This window comes from Papaver somniferum, unplaced genomic scaffold (assembly GCF_003573695.1).
Source record: "Papaver somniferum cultivar HN1 unplaced genomic scaffold, ASM357369v1 unplaced-scaffold_6, whole genome shotgun sequence".
NCBI classification, from domain to species: Eukaryota; Viridiplantae; Streptophyta; class Magnoliopsida; order Ranunculales; family Papaveraceae; genus Papaver; species Papaver somniferum.
The window spans coordinates 1,508,735-1,533,206 of NW_020648748.1; the positions used below are offsets into that span (position 1 = coordinate 1,508,735).

Sequence of the window (24,472 nt, forward strand, 5' to 3'; positions counted from 1 at the left end):
TCATCAAATCTGATAGTTCTCAAAGGTACGTCTACCAAAACTTCTTAAATTTTTTTCGAATTCCAAAAAAAGAAAAATACATGTTTGTGCATCCATAAAAATGAAATATAAAATACTTTAATTTAATTTAGTTTTGGTAAATTGTCTTGTATACAGATCTTGATGCTTTGCTTCAGGTTGCCAATCGTATTCACCATACAACAAAGTGATAAGAAAAAAGAAACATAATGAAATGGTGAGAATGAATGAAGGGACTTAATAACCCAGGTTAATTTATTTCCTACAAACAATTGTAATTATCGTTGGGAGCTACTAATGGTTGATCATTTCTCCTTGCTAATTCATAAGGATTAGCTTCGGGGTCATTGTATCGTCTTCTTGTCGTGCTTATTTAACGTAAAAATTTCTAATTTAACAATAAATAGTGCTCAAGTTTACTTTTATATTCCTTTTCAAAAATACGTTACCCCATAGTCTATTCACTATAGAAGATACCTAAAATTATATATGAAATAATGGAAATTCAAAATTAATTACAACAAAGCACAAATTACACAACACACTTTTACGTCCTAAAGAACTTCATTATAACATGGACAGAAACTAAGTTGGAAGTTCAAATTTTGAGATCGGTCGAAAAGAAGTTGGAGCAGGGAAGACTTTGAAAAATTGAGTGGTGCAAAAAGAGGAACAAAGTGAAAAATGTGACGGCTATATCATGTTTCACAAAAAATTACAAAGGAATGAAGTGAAAGAACTCACTAACCAAATGGATTGACGATTTTACACTTGAATCGTCGAAAAATATATCTAGTTACATTTGAAGGTACATCTATTGCAACAAAGGTTACGTTAGTCTTGCACATACTAACACTAGGCTTTCCACGTACATTTCAATCCTATGATGCATAGCTTTTTGTAAATCAACAAAATAGTGCATTTACTATCTCTTCTTGGTCTTGTACTCAAATCTTCACATGAAGACAGTCGAAGCACATAAAAAAAAAGGCAGCGGAACAACAAAAACACTATACCTAAAGCCCCATAAAGAGCCTTGGAAATATTGAGCTTATGGCGGTGCTCAACCTTTTTGTGGTTCACTGACTTTTACGGTTAGCATTGTTATTAGAGAATTGGTTAAAAAGTTCACATCAAAATACCATAGTTAATGTTATTCGTGTTTATAGGGAACACTAAAACTATATTCAAAGGAAGTTGTGAGTAACCAAAAAATAATACATATACTATAGTACTGTGGTTAGCATTAGCCAAAGGAAATTAGTAGCAAGTTAATTAGGATTAGATACATAGAACATAAATTCTCTAATTTTGCGGTTTATTTTACCATATATTGGTAACATTTTTAAACTCCTCTCGTGGAATCATAAATTAAGGAAAGGTAGCCGATAAGACAAAAATGATGCAATTTCAACTCCATTATATTAATAAATGAGAACTAAAGTTTGAAGAATGACTTCCATTTTATTAGAGGATTGGCCTTTTTACTTTTACGCGGTTCAAGGGATAATTTTTCGTCATCCGTTCACAGAAGAAACCAAATAAAACATAATTTTGTTAAAGATAGAGGGAAACTAAAATGTATAAAACTACGTGTATACATGTCAATCCATGAATGTATAAAACTACGTGTAAACTGTAGATACTACATATGCTTAACGATTTAAATTTTGAATGAGAAACATCAGGCTATTAATGACTTACTTGGATCAACCACGGTCTGAGAATTCTCAAAAGTAGAAGGTACTGCAGGTGAGTTGAGAGGAGTGATAGTGGAAATTGTGGAGCAATATTTTTTCTACGCTGAAGGTGTAAGATCACTAATACCAATTAACACTCTTCTTTTCTTAAAAAAGCATCAACGTCCTCCACAGGTAACACCAAATTAGACTAATCAGTCATTTAGAGATTGTTTTTCATGAAAAAACATAAAAGACCAAATGCAATTGTAAATGATAAATCAGTCTCCCAAATATTCTGCTCTTTCATTAAAATCTATCCTTTTAAACTTTTTTTTCACAATTTCCAATGAACCCATGATGTTGCAAGATCCTGATCAAAAGCGAAAGTCACCGTGAATTGGATCCCACGATATGAACCGTGTGTGAGTGGTCCCTCTGGTACAGTGGTTTAGTAGGGAATGGGTTTAGTATAGGTTTGATCTCCACACTTTCACTGTTTTTTCCAGGAGACAACCCGCCCGCGGGATATAAACCATTCTCGGATCAAAAGTAAAATAATAAGAAAAAGGTCGACGACTCCACAAAAGCAAAAAAGGAAACAATTGCTTTGCGTGAGTGAAAACAGAGCTAGGTATACTTTTTTTGAAACTGAGAATAAATTAAATCTTTTTTTTCCAGCAAGAATACCACTTAATAATTTTCGGATCAACAATAAATGTGTAACTTCGACGAAAATGCACGAGGAGTTATCGTAGTGTTAATGACTTTGTACAATATGATAAAGTAGGCCACTTAAATTATAGCATTCCATATTTTTTTTGTGTTTTTGGTTCGGAGTGCCTCTCTTGTTTTTTCGAGAGACTAGTCCATAGTTCATGTTCACTATAGACTACAATTAAAAGAACGAAATTTTGGGACAAACTTACTTTACTTTTAAATATCTACTTTATCCTTGATGACAAACTTAATTAGTGTGATAAATGACTAGTGTTAGTGTAATGATTAGTAAGTGATTAGTGAGTTATATTAGTGGGATTGTTTTGTTATAACATTATTATTGAGAGATAAGAAGAAGAAGAAAGAAAAATATGAAGAAGAAGATGGGTGAACCCAAAAAATATTTTTTTGAGTTTAGTAATTATGATTTAAGTGATTCATGGTTGAATTGTGCAAAAATTTGGCCAAACTCAAAATTTCTGGAAAAACTTCGGTTACGTCAACCTAGTTCAGTAACGAAATTTAGCTTGCGAGGTAACCGAACTGTTCTTAATGTGTAGTTCGGTTACTAAATTTAGCACACGCAGGTAACCGAAATACATGTTAATGGTGGTTTTCTAGAGTTCGGTTATGCAATCCCCAGAACATGTAACCGAACTATTTTTATAGAGTTTACACTGCATAGTTCGGTTTAGTCGATATCAATATAAATATTGAGTTCGGTTTTGTCGAGTTCTTCAGTTTCATGGCCGAACTTTCACAAAGAAAATATAAATACAGAGTTCGGTAAGGCCCAAATATATTTGTAAACAAGTGTTGTTCAGATTTTATGGCCCCAACATCATATTTCGATGTAGCCATTTTTCTTCACCTGAACAACCTCGTTGTTTACAAGGAAAAATGGAGTTCGGTTAAGAGAAATTTTTTTGCGAGCATACCGAACAAACTATTTCAACAGTTCGATTACCCAGTGAAATTATCGGCAAAACCGAACTCATTCTTTCAAAGGAAAAAATAGAGTTCGGTTTCGAGAACTTTTTTTGCGAGCACACCGAACAAATTATTTCAACGGTTCGGTTACCCAGTGAAATTATCGACAAAACCGAACTCATTATTTCAAAGGAAAAATATAGTTCGGTTACGAGAAATTTTTTTGTGAGCATGCCGAACTGTTCTTATTTGTAAGTTCAGTAAACAGATATTGGCCTAAGAGTTGCGAGAACACCCAACTGTTCTTATTTTGGAAGTTCGGTTACCAGTTCTATGGTTAGAAACAAAATTCTCCTAACCAAAATATCTAATGTAAATGCTATTTTCAATGGGTTTTGATGATTCCTAATCAATTTGTTCCACAAATAACGAATTGAAAATAATGGGTATGTTATAATTTTGATGATTACTTCTCATTTTTTCAACTAAGAACGAATGAAAAGTAACGGGTTTGTTATAATTTTGATTTTGATTTTGTTTTGTTAATGATTTAAATTAAGCTATATATAGAAGGTGGCTGCGGTGGTGGTTCAAGATGGGTGGTGGTGTTAGGTGGTGGTGATGGGAGGAGGTGGTTATATACATATAGGTGGTGTTGATGGGAGGAGGTGGTTATATATATAAAGATTAAGGATAGGTTAGTCATTTCAACATTTTAGGACACCCCTTATAATTATAGGATGGACATTTTATCACTTAGTAGTCCCCCATTTATGAGTAGTCCCCAAAAGTTAATTCAATTAAACTATGGTTGTGACCGGTATTTAAAATTAGTACCCCACACCGCCCCTAATTGTTCACAAACAAATGGGAGTTTCATGCACATTCAAATGTCCCAAGACCCATAAACCATCGTCAGATTGTAGTGCATGATTTTTATTAAAGGAAGAGCAAAAATAGATTCGAGGAGAACAAAAACCTTGGCTAGCTCACTAATGAGGACCGATTTAATACATTTCAACGAGATTACCCTTTCTAGCAACATGAAATTTCATGTGCTCAAATTAAAACCTAGTTCCCTACCCTTCTGTCCTTCTTTCTAACCCTAGCTACCATTCATGGAGGCGAATGCTAGCCTTGCCATTGTAATCAAAAAAATGCCAAAGTTATTTTTCTGCATACATACAAGAAAATGAATCCATATAAGTCCACGCAAATAAATGGATAAGCTATTGTGCAATCATGTTCGTAAAGTCCGACAGAAAATCACTACCATTTGAAAACGAACATCCTCATCATATCAGGATAATATTGTTTGTTTTTTGAATTTTTGAATGGTAACCGTGAAGAATAGTTATAAATTTTCATCATCTATAAAAAATTCCATAGAAAAAATGATAAATTCTCATGAGCTATAAAACTGAAATTGACTTCCTCAAGCACCACCCTGGTTGAATCAACAACGATTTAACCTTTTTGTACACTGAGAAACCCTACCAAAACTCTGCAGAAGGAAAATGGCACCGTCTGTTTCTACGGTCAATATTTTGTCTCTGTTACGTGTTACTGTGTTTTGGTCATTTGTCGGGTATTCTATGTATTTCCATTTACGTCTTCTTATTCTCCATTGATGTACTTCTTTTTTGTATTGATTTTGTTACCCCTCTAGCAGAAAAACTCTAAAAAAAAACGGTCAAGTGTCTCCTTGATCCTTCTACTTCTTTTCTCTTTTCAGAACCATAATCTTCTTCTTCTTCTGAACTAAGAAAACCATATGATGGTATGAAACGATTTCAGACGAGTTTCAATGAGAGTTTCAAACGACTTCTTAAGGTATCCATTTTTTAATTGATAATTTAGTTTCTATGTGTTTTCTGTTTCATATAGTCCTACTTCTGAATTGATTATCTAATTCTTTTGAGTTATGGTTTTTCTATCATTTGATTAGTCCTAAAATTAGTAATACAATCTGAAATTTGGGGCTCCAAATCACAGACTTTCTAAGGTTTGTCCGTAGTGTTTTTGCTTTTTTTTTTTTTTTTAATTCAATTAGGTTTCAGTAATGGGTTTTTAAGTTTGATTTTTAGGGTTTGAAGCTCAACAGCAATTTGGTTCAATTAAAAATGGCTTTGTATACTTTCTAAGGTTTGATTTTATTTCTGCTATTTGAGAGAAGAATACGTGAAGCTTGCTTTAAGCCCAATATGTAGGGTTCAATTCAGAAGTATTTATGTAAATGATAATCCCTAACCGTATTCTCTTTTCTTTCTTTTCTAATATTTAATTTTGGTTTGTTTCTGTTTGTTTGTTTTTTTTTTTATTCAAAAAATCAAATCTATTACAGCATTTTAATTGAAATTATACTGAATTGGTTTATAGTTCTACACTACTCTATAATGACATTGCATCTTCCAGGATTTCAATCACAATGTTAATTCCATTTTCGGTGAAAAGCGTGGGATTTTATATATGTCTTAAAGTTGGGAAGGTGTGTATATTCTCATGTACACCTTTGGATTTGAACTTTTCTACCAATATCTAAGTGGTTTACAATTTCTTCTTGAGAACACATAAATTACTTGAAATCAGAGGAAGTGCCATTGAAGATGGCGGAATAGGTTCATGTTGAGGGGTATGAAGATGGCAGTTAACAACAACAAATCTGGGGGCTGTTTAGGTTCGATGTTTTGCTGTAAATAACTTCATCTATATACTTCATTGAGGTTGCTTTATTCATATGCAGCTTTGCCAAGGCAGTGGTCAAGGACGAGTAAGCAACAAGAGGTATGGTGAATTTTATTTTTACCCTATTTATTCAAACTGTCATATACAATATTTTATTTTGCCAAGGCAGTGGACGGACATGTTACATTTGGAGTGAGGCAAAGACATGAGTTTAGGTTTTGGACTCGAAATAGAAACGAAAGCACCGTGAGCCTAGGCCTCCCAAGTCAGAGTCTCATGGATCTGATGATTATTTTGTGTGTTTGTTGTGTATCATTTTTTTCCGGATGTTCTTTTCATAGGTCTGTTTGCATGTTTGTTATGTTGCACGGTTAGACTTTTTCCTTTGAATTCATGGTGTTGTTACATGGGGATTAACGATAAAATGTTGTTTAGGAAGTTGGATTAAAATACACACGAAAAACATGGATCACTTGTGACTTATTTAACTCTGATCTACAATTTATGAGTTTCTTGCATTTTCATTATTGTTATAAATTTCATTGTACGTTATAAAGCATTTTATGCATTGGGTGTTGATTTTAACTTTTTTGATTTACATGTCACTTAATTAGGACTATGTTGAATCGCAAGCACTGATATATATTCTCTCTATGGCGGAGACTTTGGAAGGAAATTCATGAAGAAAGTGAAGATATTTCCAACTCCCAGGTCAGGGAGTATCAGTGGGTTCTTGCCATTTTTTTGTAAGATTTATCTGTAACTAGCGACAATGCTCGGGATTGCAGCCAATAGTTCCCATATTTCATTATCCTAATCTACAGAAACAGAAGTTCAAGAGGAAATAGCAGCGATGACTAAAACCAAAATCTTTAGGCCTGGGATTGATGTGACTGAAGCAATGCTCTTCCCACAATTAACATGGAGAAGGTAGGAGAAAACGGAAATGGTTCGACCCTGGAAAGCCAAGGTTTACGATATGCACAACGTGGTCGTGAGCATCAAATCTAGGAGTGTCCATGGAGTTATGACAGACGAAGAGTTGTCATTTTCGTCTTCTACCGAGAATGGTACATAAGAAAGTGAAGAGTATAGTGATATGTTGACACCAGATGAGAAACAATTGTGCCTTTGGGTACAAATTCTTCGAAATTGATTACTGACAATGGTCCAGCTAGGGTCATTGCATAGTCAGTTGTTTTGAGCAGAGAGATATTCCTATAGAAGGCATAATTGGTTGGATTACTGGTGAGGATAAAAAAGGCAGGTTTGCTCCAAGAAAAAACTATTTATGTGTGGAAGAGAAGGAAAGAGACTCTTTAGAGGTTACAATGAGATCGAATGAACTTAGGAGAACAAGGAGTACGAGGGGCCTTCTACCATGATATATGAAAGCACGCAAAAACGAAAAGAAACCAAGAGTGATACCGAGTACAAAAAAGGGGTGAGACTCAATATTTGGCTTTCTCATTATGGAAATTTGGCATCTTCAATTTGCCGATGATACAATTGTTTTGTTAGATTCAAAGGCAGAAGAGGTTCGGAAACTCTTAGTGGTTTTAGAGAGATTTAAAGATAAGACAGGGTTGAAAGTTAATTTGACCAAGAGTTCCATGATGGGTATAAAGACACAACAAGATTTCAAACCAGAATTCAGAAGAACCCTAAGCATAGGACTTAGTGCAGAATATCCAGTTAAGTTCAATGTCGATTGCGATTCCGTGACAATATATTCATTTTTAACCTTAACTTCAGATTCATCTAGAGTTTTCACAGTTGTAAGTTGCTGAAAGACGCGAGTCCTTGAGAGACAACAAGACACAGTGGAATCTTCATTTCTTTTGAGGTGATAACAAACACCAACTGAAGCACCTGCGATTGAGGCGACAACTATCGGAAGATTTGCATTACACTTAACTAACAGGTTAATCAGTGCAGTCGTCACAACAGGCCTTTGCTTTTCTTTTTGACACAAGAATTTTCCCAAGATTGCAGCCACCGAGAATGGATTAGACTTAGTAGTTGTATCCTCTCTTTTTTTCTTTTCCTTAAAGTTTACACGGCACAAGCCACGGAGGCTTTCGTGGGATATCAAAATATTGGCTGAGAACACCCTGAAGACTAGGATAAACTTCCTAGCATACTTTTTGAAATTTTAAACGTCTTAGATGAAACTTCATAACCATTCGTCCAGTTTGAAGAGTTAAAATAAAAACTAGATTTTGAATCAGTAACCAAGTGCAAGTATCCAGCTGAGAGGGGTTTTACTTGTATAAGCTTGTTAATATTACCAGCAAATATTGAATCCTTACTCAGGTAGATAGTTAAAACTTTCGAGAAGCACGAATAAGCGGAAACATGCTTCTTCAGAACACCAAAATCCCTTGTCGGAGGAGTATGATCAGTGAAACCATTATCATCGGCTATTTGAGACTTATTAGTTGTGCCAATCCAATACACTTCATAACTGATAAGGTCACCATCCTTAGAAATCCCAAGTACTGAGCACAGAAAACCAGAATTCTCTTTTCTCTTGTACAGCTCTAGGTCGTCAACTATGGTATCCTACGAAATTCGTATGGAGATAGACTATTGCTTTGGAATCAGTTCAAGTGATTTATAGGAAGGAACATGCCCGCCATCTTTTGAAGGGCTCACCTTCAAATCTAGTAAGTACTGCGAGTATCCATCCCAATGAAGGATGTACTTTGACTCCTTCTATGACTTGAATTGTTTAGGCCAATAAGCAGGAAAATTCAGAAATTTCACATAACAGCTGAGGTAATTGAAGCTTGGAATTGGCATATCAAGATCGATGGGAGTATTAGAAACATCAAAAATCTCAGAATATTGAGGTAGATTCTTGACGTCGTTATCGGGTTTTTCTTGAATATGCACATTCTTAGGGATAAAAGCAGAAGTGATTGGAACAGAAAAATCAGATGATTGTGGGTGCTCGATTTAAACAACACTAGAACTTTCTTCATTGTCGTTATTTTCTTCTTCTTCTTGTGAGATAATCTCATCGAATGTTATTCTGATGTCTTCCAAAAGCTTATCTTTAGAACCAGCAATAATCTCATGGAATTCTTTCCAAAAATCTGACTCTTTTTTCTCAATGCTATGTTGTAGTGGTGTTTGTTTATGTAATCCCATTAAACGAAGCAATTTATTACCATGAAGAATATCAAAACTATGCATACTTTGATTACACACAGCGCCTAAAATCGATAGCCATGGTTCGCTCAATAACACATGACAATTATTCATATAAGATAGTTCGCAATAAGAAAAAGTGCAATTCGGAAGCTTAAATCAAGAAAACCGCCAAATAAATCCAATTCACCACAATTCCTTTCCCTGAAGTAACTTTCTGCTCCAATAGATATATAGTTTTTCGGACTTGATGGATCAAGAATAAAGTCAGTGATCATTCCATCTACATTAAAAGTAGTATGAATTTCCTTTTCCATGACGAAGAAATTAAGGCATTCAATGGAGGGTCTTAATCGTGGATAGAAACAAAGCCAAGAAACTCAATAATAGAGAATGTCAACCTTCGCTCTGATACCACTTGACGTAGCAGAAGCGTATGATTTTTGGATCAAAGATAAAACTAGTGTGACATCAATAGATTCACAAAAGTAATGATAAAATAAAGATAAAAATAAAAGATAAGCTTGATATTAATCAAATAACAATATTGGTTCTAGAATTGTATATCTACTATGCCTATGCCTTCAAGGATTCTGAAATATAATTAGGAGTGAAAAAGAAATCAACCAAACTACGAAACACACTAGAACTAGGAAAGGAAATCCTAAATAAATAAATATGATAGGAAGTTCTAAGAAGAACTATAATAAGAAATAGAGTAGGATGTGCAACGTCACAAATCCACTGTCCAGAGTAACATGCGAACATTCCAGTCTGTCGGGTTTGAATCATATCAGATGTCTCACATAAGATTATGTCTTAGTAATAAACTTATTTTTGGAAGAACTATATTCGGCAGAGTTAGATTTATATCGTGGTAAAAAATAGAGACAAACAAAGGGACCTAGGGTAAATATTAGAATTCCTCATATTAAAATGCATGGGCACAAACAAAAAATGCATCGGGACGGGGAGAGGCGAAGCCGAGCTAAACTAAATCAAAAATCCTAAGTACGCATCGGGATGTGGCGAGGAGAAGCCGAGAGACACCAAATCAAAAATCCAAAGAATGCATCAGGAAGGGGCGAGGCAAAGCCTAGCCAAACATGCATCGGGGCGGGGTGAGGAGAAGCCGAGCAAAGCTTCCATTGGGACGAGGCAAGACGAAGCCGAGCAACACCAAATAAAAACGCACGACGGAACGAGGCGACGACAAATCACACCAAATCAAAAATCCTAAGAATGCATCACAACGGGGCCAGGCGAAGCTGAGCCAAACATGCATCGGGGCGAGGCGAAGCCGAGCCAACCATTCATTGGGACGGGGCGAGACGAAGCCGACCTACACCAAATAAGAATGCACGACGGGACGAGGCGAAGACAAATCACACCAAACCAAATATATGGTTGCAAGTAAAAATATGATGGTAGATGGTTTCGGTTCGCCCGGTGCCTACACGGGCACAAAATCTAGTTTCTATAAATATCCTAATTCTTGGTTTTTTCCTTCATTAGGTTAAAGAGCTACAAGGTGAGGAATCCTAATTTTATTAAGGGAAGGTTTATAGACCAAGCTTCTTATAAATACCCAAATTATGTACTGTTTTCAAAGAAAAAAAAAGCTAGTCCTTCGCCCCTTTTACTAAAATATGGCAACTAAAATTGCAGATTTTTCTTCGTCTTGTAAATTCAATTGGAGGATCGAAAACTTCTCAAAGTTGAACGCTCCAGGTGGAACTCTTTCTGATGTTTTCTCCGTTGGTGATTTCGAGTGGTTCGTACCTGGTTCTACACGATATACTTAAATTAGTTTCTTTATTTTTGTTTTGATCAACTAAACCCTCAAGTTTTAATAAATTATAGGAAAGCACATATCTATCCGAAGGGAAACCGCAGAGTGTATGATCAATTATCATTGTTCCTTTGCCCTATCGACTTGACAGAATCGGTGGACACAAAGTATAGTTTTACAGTTACTAGTCAAACTGATCCCAAAAACAAAGTGAAAAAAGGTAAAATCTTGATTACCTTACACTACCATTAATTGTATATTCTTAAAAATAAAAAAGTTAATTAATCGCAATTTGTTAACTTATATCTTTGGATGGTGCAGAATTAACAAAAGAATTCCATGTTGAGTGTTCTAAAGGCTGGGGATGGAAAAAGTTCATGCTTCTTAGTGAGCTTCATGACCCTGACAATGGATATCTCGTGGATGATACTTGTGTCATAACAGTTGAGATAACTTGTACGGCGAAAGACGAGTTAAAAGATAAGAAGAGCAGCCCAGACAAGGTTGAAAAGGATGAGAATTTTGATTTTGCTATTAATGCTATGGCTCTCTTGTTTATGTGTTCGATGGCGCTAGGCGCATCGCTACTTGCTCGCCACTAACCCGCATGCTGAGGTGGTTGGGTGACCTGGTCTAGTGAGTTGGTGTGCTTTCTTCCACGTTATATTCTGGTCTAGAGACAAATTAAAAGACACAGTACTAACTTTTCTTTTCCACTTGCCAAAGTAAATCTTTCATCTTTCTAGAAGATAATTTTCTTCTGTTTCTCATCTCCATTTGTTTTTCTTATTCTTCTTCTATTCTATGTACAAGCATCTAATCCGGTGCATACGCACCGGCTGGTTCGAGGGTGTCTACACAGGCGCTTACAATTGGGTCGGTAGACGTAGTATTCTCAACGGGCGTTATTAAAAATGCATATGAAAAATATAGTTGGGAAACATAATATAATCACCATATTGGGAAAAAAGTTGCAACCAATTAAGGAGTAAGATGCATAAGATATGTGTTCAATCATTCAATCAGGAGATTTAGTTTTTTCCCTAAGTATTTTTTTTCCTCTTTTTCGGTATAGGTAATAATTAATCAGTTTACATAGAAACTAAAGGGATTATTCATCTGTTGACAAATACATTATTGTTTCTGAAATCATATAATAAAATTACATAATACATAGATTCCAGTGTTAAACATTACATATCATCCAACCAAAACTCAGCCAATAATAATTACCAACCATATATAACTTAACGCACCCAGACACCATAAATAGATTGGTCGCAGTTGTAGTTATCTTTTATTTTGGAATAATTCACGGCGGGTTCTTTATCTGCATCAAATAAAATTCGTTGGTGGAACACCCACCAGAAGTTGGATGTACATGGAAAATTCTTGTTGGGTCGCTGTCATCATCCAAGGCATTATTATTGTGGAATTCAGCTACTTTATATTGGTCATGATTCTTCCTTGCTGGGGTTTCCGTTGGAATTTATGAAATTGCATCTGGTAATGGAATTTCTAAAACATCGAAAACATTAGATTTTGTAGTTACTGAAACTGTCATTCGAATTGGAGTGTCTGCAACTTGTATGACACCTGGATTAGATAGAACTCCATATTAGCTAATATTATAAATTCTGCCTAGTGAAATTGTCTATTATAATTGATGTTTCCTGGGTGCAAATTATTACAGACCTCTTTATACACAATATTATGTGTGAAACCTATTGGTTGTTTATCACTTTGCTTTATCATAATTTTCAAACCTTTTCTTGATGCCATTCTAGACACTGCCATATATAACTGTCCGTAGTAAGTAAAAAGTGGTGTTGGAAAATAGATGCCCTCATGCTGTTGGGTTTGACCCTTGCTCTTGTTGATTGCCATAGCAAAACATACTTTTACAGGGAATTGTCATCTTCTTAATACAAAAGGTTAATTTGCGCCAGTAGGAGAAATATCATCCTTGTAATGTACACATGTAACCCGATGCAATTCCCTGTTATGATATGTGCTTCAATAGCTCTTTTACCAATACGTTCTACAATTAACCGTATTCCGTTACAAAGACCTATGCTCTCATTCATATTATACAGTAGCATAAATGGAACTCCAATTCCTGAAAATCTTGAAGTCGAATGGATCGTGTCAACGGGGTGAAGCTGTCTGAACTCAACAAAGGACGTGTTTCTCTTAGGAATGTCGAAACAATGTAGTTATTAATTAATTTCATCCAACTAATTGTTGGTTGGTGTTAATATATACATCATTCACTTAATTACTTTCTATCTCCATATCTGTCGAGCATGGTTGATTATATGATGGATACGATTTGTTTCACGCAATCCTTATCTGGAACGATCAGGTACTCATCGGGTATTCTGATCCAAGTTTGGTCTTTCATATAGTAAGTGCAATTGGCGGAATACCTCCATTTCCAAGATCAAGTACTACTTATTTACCGAAATTTTCTTTTTCGTTTGTTGGGATAAACTCCGGAAGTTATTCGCATATTATCATCAACGCGGAAGATTCTGAAATATCTTGAAAATTTCGATCCTGGTTTTTTAGGGAGTCATCTGTAATATCTTCTTAAAATCTCAACCCAAGACTATAATTTCGCCGAGGGACGGGCCTAACAAGGGGCTAACCTGGGTTATAGACCATCCTTAATTTGGTAGATTTTTTTTAGTACATGCAGTTAGCTACTTTTTATGATTAGCCCACTGGGTAAATAGGTGAGAGCCCATATTATTCGGCCAAGAGCAAAAATAATTGGACCGACCGACCAGAGGGTCCGAAGGGCTCGTAGGGAGGGAGTCCCTTTTATGGCCTTTTTTTTGTAAAATATAAACTAGCACAAATGTTCAATTTGATAAAAAGATTGGAAATTTGGTGGTAGTTTTTGGAACATGAAAAACCTAAAGTGTCATTCCCTTTTAGTCTAATTATCATAACTCCTTATACATCCTATTTTTCAGGGGTACAATTGGTAACCAAACTTTAATATAACATATCGAAAAATAACAGTGCCTTGGAATTTCACAAATTTTATATCATTGGAAAGGATTTTAATAAATCTAAGTAATGAGTACAAACAACAATATAAAATTCAGTGTTTTTGCGAAAAAATCGATGATGATTCTTAAAATTTAATGCATAGACATTATGCAAAGCACCACAAAGGACGCATAATACATGGAGAAATTGATGCAAACCACCACAAAAAATACATAACACATGGAGTAAATTAATGCAAACTACCACAGAAGATGCATAACAAATTTAGCATTATAACACCATCACGCATAAAGATTTTTCGTTTTTCTTCGGTGGGCCCTCCCACCGTGACAGCGGAGATGTAACGTATCGTTGCTTTAGCCAAATAGCAAGTAGTAGACTGATATTGATCTTTTATACAAGAGTTATCATAATATAGTGCTTAAACTTACAAGCAAATGTTCAAACTCTTGATTAACCCTTTGTTTAATATAACTTTCAACCAGTACAGTTATTGAACATATCAACATCTTAATCATATTTTTTACTACCAAAAAAATGAGGACGGCCTTCGGCCCTCATGTTTAGAATGCATAAATATCCCTACCTAGGTTTAGTTCTGAGTTCCTCCCTGATTTCGCCTCCAAATATCTTTATCGAAATGCGCATCAGATCCTTGAATCCTATCCAGTGCTTTGGATGGCATGTTCGTGCATCAGAGTCGCCTAACCCCATATTACTAGGTCAACCCTACGCATCATCTTCGCCAAATATGTTCATGTTCATATTCCATTAATTGAGTCGTTATTAAGCTATAGGGGTATCTCCCCTCATTTAAAACACTAAGTCGGATGAGCCCCACGTCACACGGTGAGTATGACATCCCCACAAATTAAATGAGATAAAATCTTTGAACTATAGCAATTCTGGGGAGGACAAGTGGCGGGATTCTATTAGTCGTGAGCATTAAAATTTGAATTACACTTCGTTTATATCCTGTATTTAACTGGCCTTTAGAAACACCGTTGGCAAAAACATGAGTACACGATACTTATATGAGTATTTACAGCTAATTCCATACTTACACTTGGTTTACACCAAATACGTTACAAACGCCACATAGGTGTACAACACAGCCGTCTGCTCCAAGCGCTTTTTTTCTTCTGCTATATAGGTTAATCATAATCGAACAAAAACAGCTGCGGTATGCTTCAAAAAAAAGAAACAACTGCGGTATTTTTCTTCTTAAACAAACCATGGTTCTTCCTGTGATTTCACAGGTAACATACTCCCTGCTTAGTATTTTAAAGAAACTTCTGAATTTTTGCTCTCTATATCTTCCAGTCGACTATAGAGTTTCAATTTATCGCGGGTTCGAAGAAGAGGAGTTACACCTGATAGGTTGGTTGATTAAATAGGAGGAAATTTGGTTTCGTTGTTTGACTGTGGTGATAAATGGCGCTGAATGATTGATGGTTGATTTGGTCTCTGTAATGAATTAGGATTCAATATGGGTTTATGTGAATTTGATTGCTGTGCAGGGAAGGAGTTGTAATGCTTCAAAAATCAGAACCAACAGAGTACAGAAGCGGTGTTTGCTAAAATGCCTAAATGAATTGGTTAGCTTTTGTGCTACTGTAAGGCTGCTGTTACCGATTGAATGAGGGGTTTAATGGGTTCTGATGGTGTCAAATGTTTTCATCAGTTGGAGGACATGGTATGGGTAGTAGGCGGAGTTGTTTTTGGCAGAGAGAATGCTTACTGAGCAGGCAGATGTCATAATTTTTGTTGGCGAGGTACTACTTTACTAGCATCCTTTTTGTGTCAGTTTTTATGCAAGGCTTAATTAGTTAAGTTGTGATGAAATCATAGACAAGCATACTATGTTGGAAAAACAATGGTTTGCATGATTTCTAAAGTGTATTTTTCATTCTGATTATAGTATTTAGCTATTTGCAACTGTAGCGGGAAATACACATTCTGTTTAAGTGTTTAACCTTTCCCATTTCTTATATTTTGACTACCCTGAGGCATTTCAAGTCTTTCGTATTAGAATATTTAATGAATAATTTACCATGAAACAGGTTGATCGAGTGTATTTGAGCACGCCTACAAAGATTGCCATCATAGACCATGAGAAGAAAAGATACTTTGTACTGAGAAAAGAAAGCATGCTTGATGCAGGTTCATTTAATCTTCCCTCCACTACTTTAGCTTGCAAAAATTTGTACATCTTTAGGTCGATTGAGTTTAAATTTTGTATTTGTATAAGAGTTCTAGATTTCAATAACAGGTGTGGTTTCTAAATGCAAGTACTGTTGAGATGACGAATACCGGAATCCAAAGGGGCTTACTCCGGTAATCCCCATATTCCCAAATATCAATTTTCATGTGTTTGTTGCAACTACTACGTTGTTTTATTAACTGTGGTTTTATGAAGATCATGAAAAAAATCAGTAACATTTTGGACTTGCACGTAATTCAGGTTTAAATATTGAAATATTGGTTAGATCCATAGAGATGATTATAATTAGATTAGGTCCTTTGGTATCTTTGGTTAGTAAAAGGAAACAATATGCAAGATCTCTTCACACCGAATAAGTTAAAACACGAAACGTTTTCCTATATAACAACGCTTATTGTGGTACGAGATTTTACTTGCCACATATTCAGGTAAAGCGTGATGTTCTTTACTTCTAAAAGGACAAAAAATGTATGAATTGTTGTTTTTGTGTAGCATAGAAAAAATGAAACCATGCATTTGGAAGTTTTGTGTGATTTCACTTTCTTTCTCGCCTTTGTAAGTGTTCTCATTGCTACTAATTATATGGTTTGTTAATAGAAGAACAAGTGTAGGTTGTATAGGGATTTAACATAACTTTGAATGGTTATGCAGCATGATCAACCAGAGTTGCAGGGTTTGGCAGCTACACTATCAACTGAAATATGTGCAAATAATACTCCCATCAGTTAGTAGTGGATTTTTCATTAATTTTTGTTCAACGTATACTAATAAATAAATGTTCAATCATAGGCATCCAAACTTAATTGGAAAATGCATAATAGATATAACTTGGTAAACATTATAGCCTGTTAATTGTCACCCGAATTCAGCACTCTAATTTAAACTTCACTAGAGAGTCTATCTACGTTAAAAAGATACTCTCTAGAAAAGAGGCCTCTCCTGGAGATACTATTGTGGAAGAGAGTTCTCTTGTAGATGCTATTGAATGTTAGAGTCTATAACAATAACTTAATTATGCTTTATTCTCTGTAGTACCAAGATCTCATCCATAATTTTGAAACCCTGAAATTCTAATGTATTGACTGTTTAGACATATTGCTATGTAGTGTTGTTTTCCATGGCTGAATAAAACTACTGAAGAGTAAATTGAGAACGTGAAAAAGAAGGAAGAGTGGATGGAGAGTGGTGGTGGTGTTGTGGCATGTGGTGGACTTGGTGATACACTAACTCTGAAGTCTAAAGCTCTTGGAATTTTGAGAGAGGAAAATGCTATTGAATGTTAGTGCCAGAGTAATCCTTGATATTTGCTAAATGCTATAGATATTCGCCTATCGATGTGTGCCAGAGTAAGCTAACGCATCCAAGTGAAATTTTCTTTTGGTAGGTTGCGAGCAATGCTAGCAAGTCAAGTCATCGCATGATTGCTGCGTGGATTTCGGGGGTTCAAACCTTGTTAAACCAATCCCAGAAATTATGTCAGAATATGAAAATTTTCCCGGGGAAGAAATTTCCAAAGAAATGGATGGGATAAGTTTTGCTGGAAATAAGAAAGTGGCAATACTAACTCTTACGTCCATAAATCTTATCAAGTTTCTTCGTAGAGGACATATTGATAGGCACACATACATAGACGAGACAGGGCGGTGCGAAGCTCCGCCACACCAAATAAAAATTCTCATCAAACCAGTTCGTATCACAGGTTAAATATGCCCGATGCATAGGACATGCATCTCGAGGCCGAGCCACACCAAATACAAAATTCCTAAGCGATGGGGCGAGGCAAAGCCACACCACATGAATAAAAATTGCATCACGACAGAGGAGGCGAAACCAATCCACACCAAATCAAAACTCTTAAGTATGCATCGGGATGGGACCACACCAATCTAATATCCTAGGCATGCATCGGAACAGGGCGAGGCGAAGCCGAGCCACACCAAATCAAAAATCCTAAATGATTGGGCGGAGCGAAGGCCCGCGACACCAAATAAAATGTACGGCGGATGAAGCAAAGCCACATCACACCACTCCAAAAATATGGTTAAAAGTAAAAAATGATGGTAGATGGTTCTAGGATCCGTCCTGTGCGTAACACGGACACAAAATCTAGTTATCCTAAATGTGCTTTCCTCCCCCGGACATTGAAAGTGGTGCTATTCTTGACGAAGCCACTGCTAAAACATATTTTGGCCTCGATCTTAATCCCGCTGCAAACATATTGAATAAATGAGTTTTTCTCGTCCCACTACTTCAAAATACGAAAAATGCTCCCTCTTTTTTCCCTTTAACTGCCTCTTTCACAGGCGTAGGCACGTTTCCCTTTAACTGCCTCTTTTACGAGGTGGGTTTCCAATAGAAGTTTTATAGTAATTTTACGAGGTGGGTTTCCTATTCTTTCTCATTTTGCTAATCATTTTCATTCAATTGATTTATACACATTCGTAGTATTCAATCCAAAATTTATATGTTCTACATATTTTCTACGATAATAATTCACTTGTTCATTCCCGTCCATTTCTAATACATTACTAGAAATTCTATCTAATTGAAAACCGAAGGTAATCACAGAATTTGTTTCCAATCATTACCTAGCTCTTGGCTTTCTATTGGCCAGATAAATTTGAAAAATCGTATTCCTTGTTTGTTTTGTAATTAGAACAATTTTGTATGATCTTAAATACTATTTATATCCTAATTTCGTGATTAAAAAAAACTGGGACAGAGAAAAGGAAGAATCGGAAAAATCTGATTCCTATGATTTAACATGAAATTGATTTAGGTGTTTATCAAAACCTTGAAAATTTTAAAATTATATCATTAATTCCTTTTTTTCAAAAAATCGGTGGAACTTGGTCAATTTTCCCGATTTACTATCAGTAGTTCCCATCCTCGGTGAACTACTGATGGACATTCAGTTAAAATAATGGATAACTGGATAAACCAATTTATGTAAGAAAAATTGAGTAAGGTCGAGCAAATTGGATAACATTGATAGATAAAGGGTGAAATACACAAAGGTCGATGGACATTCAGTTAAAATAATGGATAATTAGATAAACCAATCTATCTAAGAGAAACTGAGTGAGGTCGAACGATATTGGGTAAGATTGATGGATAACAAGTTAAATTAAGTCAAAGCGAAGGAAATTTAGTTTATTTGATCGATAACCATATAAACTCATGGAATCTAAGAAAAATTGAGTGAGATCCAGTAATATTGGACAAGATTGATAAATAATGTCTTTAATTAATTAAGGTCGATGAACATTCAATTAAAATGATAGATAATAAAGAACCTGATGATTTTTGGGAAAATCTGAGTGAGGCCGATTGACATTGGGTAAGATTGACAAATAACAAGTGAAATTAAGTGAAGCCACGAAAATTCGGTTTATTTGATAGATAATTATGTGGCGAAATTGACTAAGGTCGATCGATTGAGATGTACTTGTATAAACCAAACAGTAGGTTTCGGATAACAAGGTCGGTCTAATTTATAATCAGGAATCTATTTTTAAATTGAGACCGAAGAAATAGAAGTAGAGAAAGACTGCAGATTCCCGATTCATTCTTATGTATTTTTTGGATTTTTTTATATTATAATGTCGATAACAATGTCCTAAATTTATTAATATTTTTTTTGGATTTTTTTTCGTGTCGAATGTTGATAACAAAACCGGATACATGTGTTCGTATTAGCACAAACAGAAACACACTTGCTTCTCAATCCGTATGAGCATCCCAAATATAATATCAACCGTCAAGATCTTTTTCTTGAACCGTATGAGTGGATCAAACGAAATGTGGTCCGTCGATCATTTTAATTTTTTTTCTTGGTTGTATCCCTCAACCACTCGAACTCTAATTCCTATCTGGTTCTCTCTTTCTTTCTTCCTCTCCTCCGAAAAACACCTCTCCTCTCCTCCGAAACACACCGTCGGCGCTTACATGTAAATGGATTTTCAATATTCCAAAATATAGATTTTTTAAGGTTTTAGGATATATTCCAAAGGAATCTTACATGTAAATAGATGGATTCATCGTTCTTACGAAGTTTCCGACTTATAGTAGTTCACTCATGGCCAAATTTCGATCTCAGAGCCAGGGTTTGCATACAATATGCCAGAATAACTAGGGTTTGATCTCTCCCGGGGCGATAAATTGTAAAATGTATGTCGTTATACCACATTTGAAGTTCGAATCAACACCGAGCTTCATATTTATCGATTTCGATGATGTATCATGCTAAGTTTGAAGTTATAACCTTCCCGGAGCTTCTTGGCTCATAGTTTGTATGTGGTCATACCACATTTGAAGTTCGAAACAGCATTGAGCTTCATATTTATCGATCTTGATGATGTATCCAATTAAGTTTGAAGTCAGAACCCTCCCGAAACTTCGAAGTTCATAATTTATATGTCGTTATACCAAATTTGAAGTTCGAATCAACACTGAGATTCATATTTATCGATTCCAGTGATGTATCATGCTAAGTTTGAAGTAAGAACCCTCCCGGAGCTTCTTGGCTCATAGTTTGTATATTGTTATACCACATTTGAAGTTCGAATCAACACCGAGCTTCATATTTATCGATTTTGATGATGTATCCATCTAAGTTTGAAGTCATAACCCTCGGGAAGCTTCTAAGTTCATAATTTTTATGTCGTTATACCACATTTGAAGTTCGAATCAACACCGATCTTCATATTTATCGATTTCGATGATGTATCATGCTAAGTTTGAAGTTAGAACCCTCCCGTAGCTTCTTGGATCATAGTTTGTATGTTGTCATACCACATTTGAAGTTCGAATCAACATCGAGCTTCATATTTATCGATTTTGATGATGTATCCAACTAATTTTGAAGTCAGAGCCCTCCCGAAGCTTCTAAGTTCATAACTTATATGTCGTTATACCACATTTGAAGTTTGAATCAACACTGAGCTTCATATTTATCGATTTCGATGATGTATCATGCTAAGTTTGAAGTCAGAACCTTCCCGAAGATTTTTGGATCATAGTTTATATGTTGTTATACCACATTTGAAGTTCGAATCAAAATCGAGCTTTATATTCATCAATTTTGATGATGTATCTAGCTAAGTTTGAAGACAGAACCATTCTGAATTTCGTGGTCCATCTCTAGGAATCTTATAACCTGAGTTTACCAGTGTGAACTAAAGCTACTTCACGACCTGTATGACTTGTCAAAATTACTCCATGACCTATGCGACTAGTCGAAACTCAAACCGGAAGCACAAAGAGAAAGCACAAAAACACAAAGAGAAAGCACAACGAAACACACCAATTATCGAATTCATTTTTCATTTCCCCATTCATTCTTATACATTTTTTGGATCTTTTTATATCAGAATGTCAGTAACAATGTCCTAAATTTATTAATATTTTTTTTAGATTTTTTTTCATGTCGAAGGTTGATAATTGAACCGAAAAAATGAGCTCGTATTAACACAAAAATAATGCACAATGAAACACACTTTCCTTGATCCGTATGACACTCTTAACTTAAATCTACACCGTCCAAAAAATTTCATAATCCGTATGACCCCATCCTACCACATCTTGTCCGTTAAAATTCTTTTTCATAAAATGATTTTTTTTTTCTTTCACCCACTTTTATCTTCTCTCATCTTCCCCTCCCTCAAAAAAAAAAAAAACCCCAAAGTCAAGTTGCGCCTCCCTCAGAAAAAAATAACCCTCACTCAAGATTTGTTTCACCAGTGATTTGTTTCAGTATGAAGCAAATCAGAAACCCTACATCCTCATTGTTGAAGAAACGAAACCAAATCTCGAGATCTCCTCAAAATCAAAATCCTAATTCTTCAACCAAATTTCAGTAAAACCCTATTATTTCTTCAACGAAATCGAAGCAATTTTTTCAACCCTATTATCTCAGTAGATGATTTAGTGGTTGTGGAATGGAATTCTGGTGGTGTTAGGAAGATGATTATGGAGCTGTTGGTGATAAATTAGAAGATGGGTGTTGTTGGTATGATATGTTGAGTTAATGGGTCTGATGGATTTGAGATGCTGAGATGAATTCAGGTGGAAGAAAAGGGGATCTGGTGAATTTAGGGCTCAAGAGCAGCAAATAAAATGTATGGAGGATTCTGCTGATAATCGAGTATTCTGTGATTGTGTTGTAGAGATGGGGATTACACGGAATCACTGAGTTAGGTATTCAGAGTAATTACGGTGGTTGTATTAGTGGAATTGATTAGGTGGAATTGATTGTAGAAAAGAAGGAATTGAGAGCATCACCTTCATCATCCGAGCAGCTGCCATCACTTCCAGTTTCCAGGTACTATATCTCTCCCTCTGTTGAAAATCCATTTTCTAACCCTAAAAATAAGATTGGGCTTGTTGATAAAATTGTGATTGTTTTTTGGTGTTATAAGTTGATTGGAAAGTATGGCCATAACAGTGCTGTCAAGCTAATTTTTGGTTGAGTTTTGACAATGCAATGTGAATTCTATACTTAAATATGTTATTTTATTAATTGAATCAGATGATACACCATACTTGTTTGATGAAATTCCTTAATGGGAATTTTCTGTTTTTCTGTCATAAATGATATTGTATCTTAGTTTACTCTTTGATGTCCATGTGCATTAATATTTTCAAGTATGTTAAGTGGGAAAAGGGGTTCGTTAGTATGTCAATAGAGTATACAGAAGTAAAAGAATGATCGAATGATACAAGTTAGTATTCTTGAGATCACCATTGGCATATACGGAGAATTAAAATTTGTTTGTCCTTTCCAAATAAATTGATTGCATTCTTTTTTTATGGGTACCAAGTAATATTGTGCAATCGATTCGGAGAATGGAGATGGGATTGTGATGGGAAGAAAAGAGTGGTTGATTGCGAGATTTAAGAAGGAGAAGTTTCAAGGAGAACAAGAAATTGCAGTCGATAGAATGAGTGTTGCTTTCAGGTTGCCGTGAAGAAGAAAGTGGAGATGATATTGACTGCATTGTAATCAATTCCTTCTTTTGTCCATTGACCACGACACGACAAGATCTTTCGATTCTAAGGTAAATCTCTTGTTGTTCTTAAGAATTAGTCTTATCTAATTTCTTCTTCTTTTTCTTTCTTTTCTGTAACTTGTTATTCAATTACAGGATTCATAAGATTTTGGGGGTATCTATAGGGTTAAATGTTTTTACAGGGTTTCTTATTTAATTCATTGATTTACTGTATTATTACAGGTAAGATGGACAGGTCTCTTGGAAATCTCGGAACCTTTTCTACAATAAAAGCTGTTATTAAGAAATATGTGCTTCTTCTGTGTAGACATATTTCTAAAATTCATGAATCCAGGAGGAATTACAAGTTGATTTAGGCATACTTAGGGTATATCTATTGCTTCCTTTTAAATTTTGAGACTACTTTGATATGATACTGACTGATTATCTTGTCTGCATCTCACTTTTAGGATCTTCGATCTAAACTGGAGGAATTCTTCAATGCACAAATGGCTTACTTTTGCGGATAGAATAGAAATCATGGTAACTCAGACTCCAGTCTTCACTTTTATTTTTCTTCTCTCTTTTATGTTGGTTTGCTTACTTTTCTTGAATTGTTGAGATTACAACAGATGCTCGGTAAGCTTCACAGTTTCTTAAACAAAGAGATTCCAGAAAACATGATTGCGAGGATTTCACATGGCTACATATAGTTCCCAATTCTCAAAGGCTGTGGCTCATGAAAACATGACTGCGAGGCAACGACAATTAAGAAAAAGGAATTTAGGTAACTCACTCTGTCTCTCTCTTTCTCTTAGTTCTTTATTACTAATTTCAACTTGTAGTTGATTCTTCCTGCCAATCTTACATGCTCAAGAGTTACGACAACAATGCCACTCAGTCTTAGTTACATAACCACTTCTAGGACAATGATACTGCCAAGGGAGCTAGTGTTTATTTGTGCAATGATGTTGTGCTTATTTCAGTATGGGTGAAGAAGATGTGTTTGACCTTTACTGTTTTGTTGTAGGAAGACTGGTGGAGATGAGGAACGAATGGCAGCCATTGCAGCTTACATGAAGCTTAATTGGCAGGGCCTTCAGAAGAAGGTTGTCTTTGTTACTGTTATTTCAGATCTCAACACCTTCCATCGCACATGGTGAGTTCCTTATTCTTATTAGTGTGAATTAGTACATATGTTGCTTTCACGTTATCAGATCAATCATTCAAACTTGCCTTTCAAATGAGTGAATCATTT

The 24,472-nt window shown here is 35.4% G+C and overlaps 1 protein-coding gene and 2 long non-coding RNA genes across 4 annotated transcripts; all 3 read left to right on the forward strand.

Moving 5' to 3' along the window:
• Window positions 1–10,837: 10,837 nt before the first annotated feature.
• On the forward strand, window positions 10,838–11,582 carry LOC113343496 (ubiquitin carboxyl-terminal hydrolase 12-like). Its single transcript, XM_026587657.1, has 3 exons — window positions 10,838–10,962; window positions 11,052–11,200; window positions 11,302–11,582. The coding sequence occupies exons 1-3, from the start codon at window positions 10,838–10,840 to the stop codon at window positions 11,580–11,582; spliced, it is 555 nt and encodes a 184-aa protein (XP_026443442.1).
• Window positions 11,583–15,201: 3,619 nt separating this feature from the next.
• On the forward strand, window positions 15,202–16,319 carry LOC113343468. Of its 2 annotated transcripts, none has more exons than XR_003357269.1 (3): window positions 15,202–15,776; window positions 16,065–16,164; window positions 16,274–16,319. It is a non-coding gene; the product is annotated as an uncharacterized LOC113343468 (long non-coding RNA). The 2 variants fall into 2 exon arrangements; XR_003357270.1 differs by lacking the exon at window positions 16,274–16,319 and having other exon boundaries at window positions 15,202–15,381; window positions 15,522–15,776; window positions 16,065–16,180.
• Window positions 16,320–23,707: 7,388 nt separating this feature from the next.
• On the forward strand, window positions 23,708–24,348 carry LOC113343570. The gene is made up of 3 exons (XR_003357306.1): window positions 23,708–23,757; window positions 23,847–24,001; window positions 24,245–24,348. It is a non-coding gene; the product is annotated as an uncharacterized LOC113343570 (long non-coding RNA).
• The last annotated feature ends 124 nt before the right edge of the window (window positions 24,349–24,472 follow it).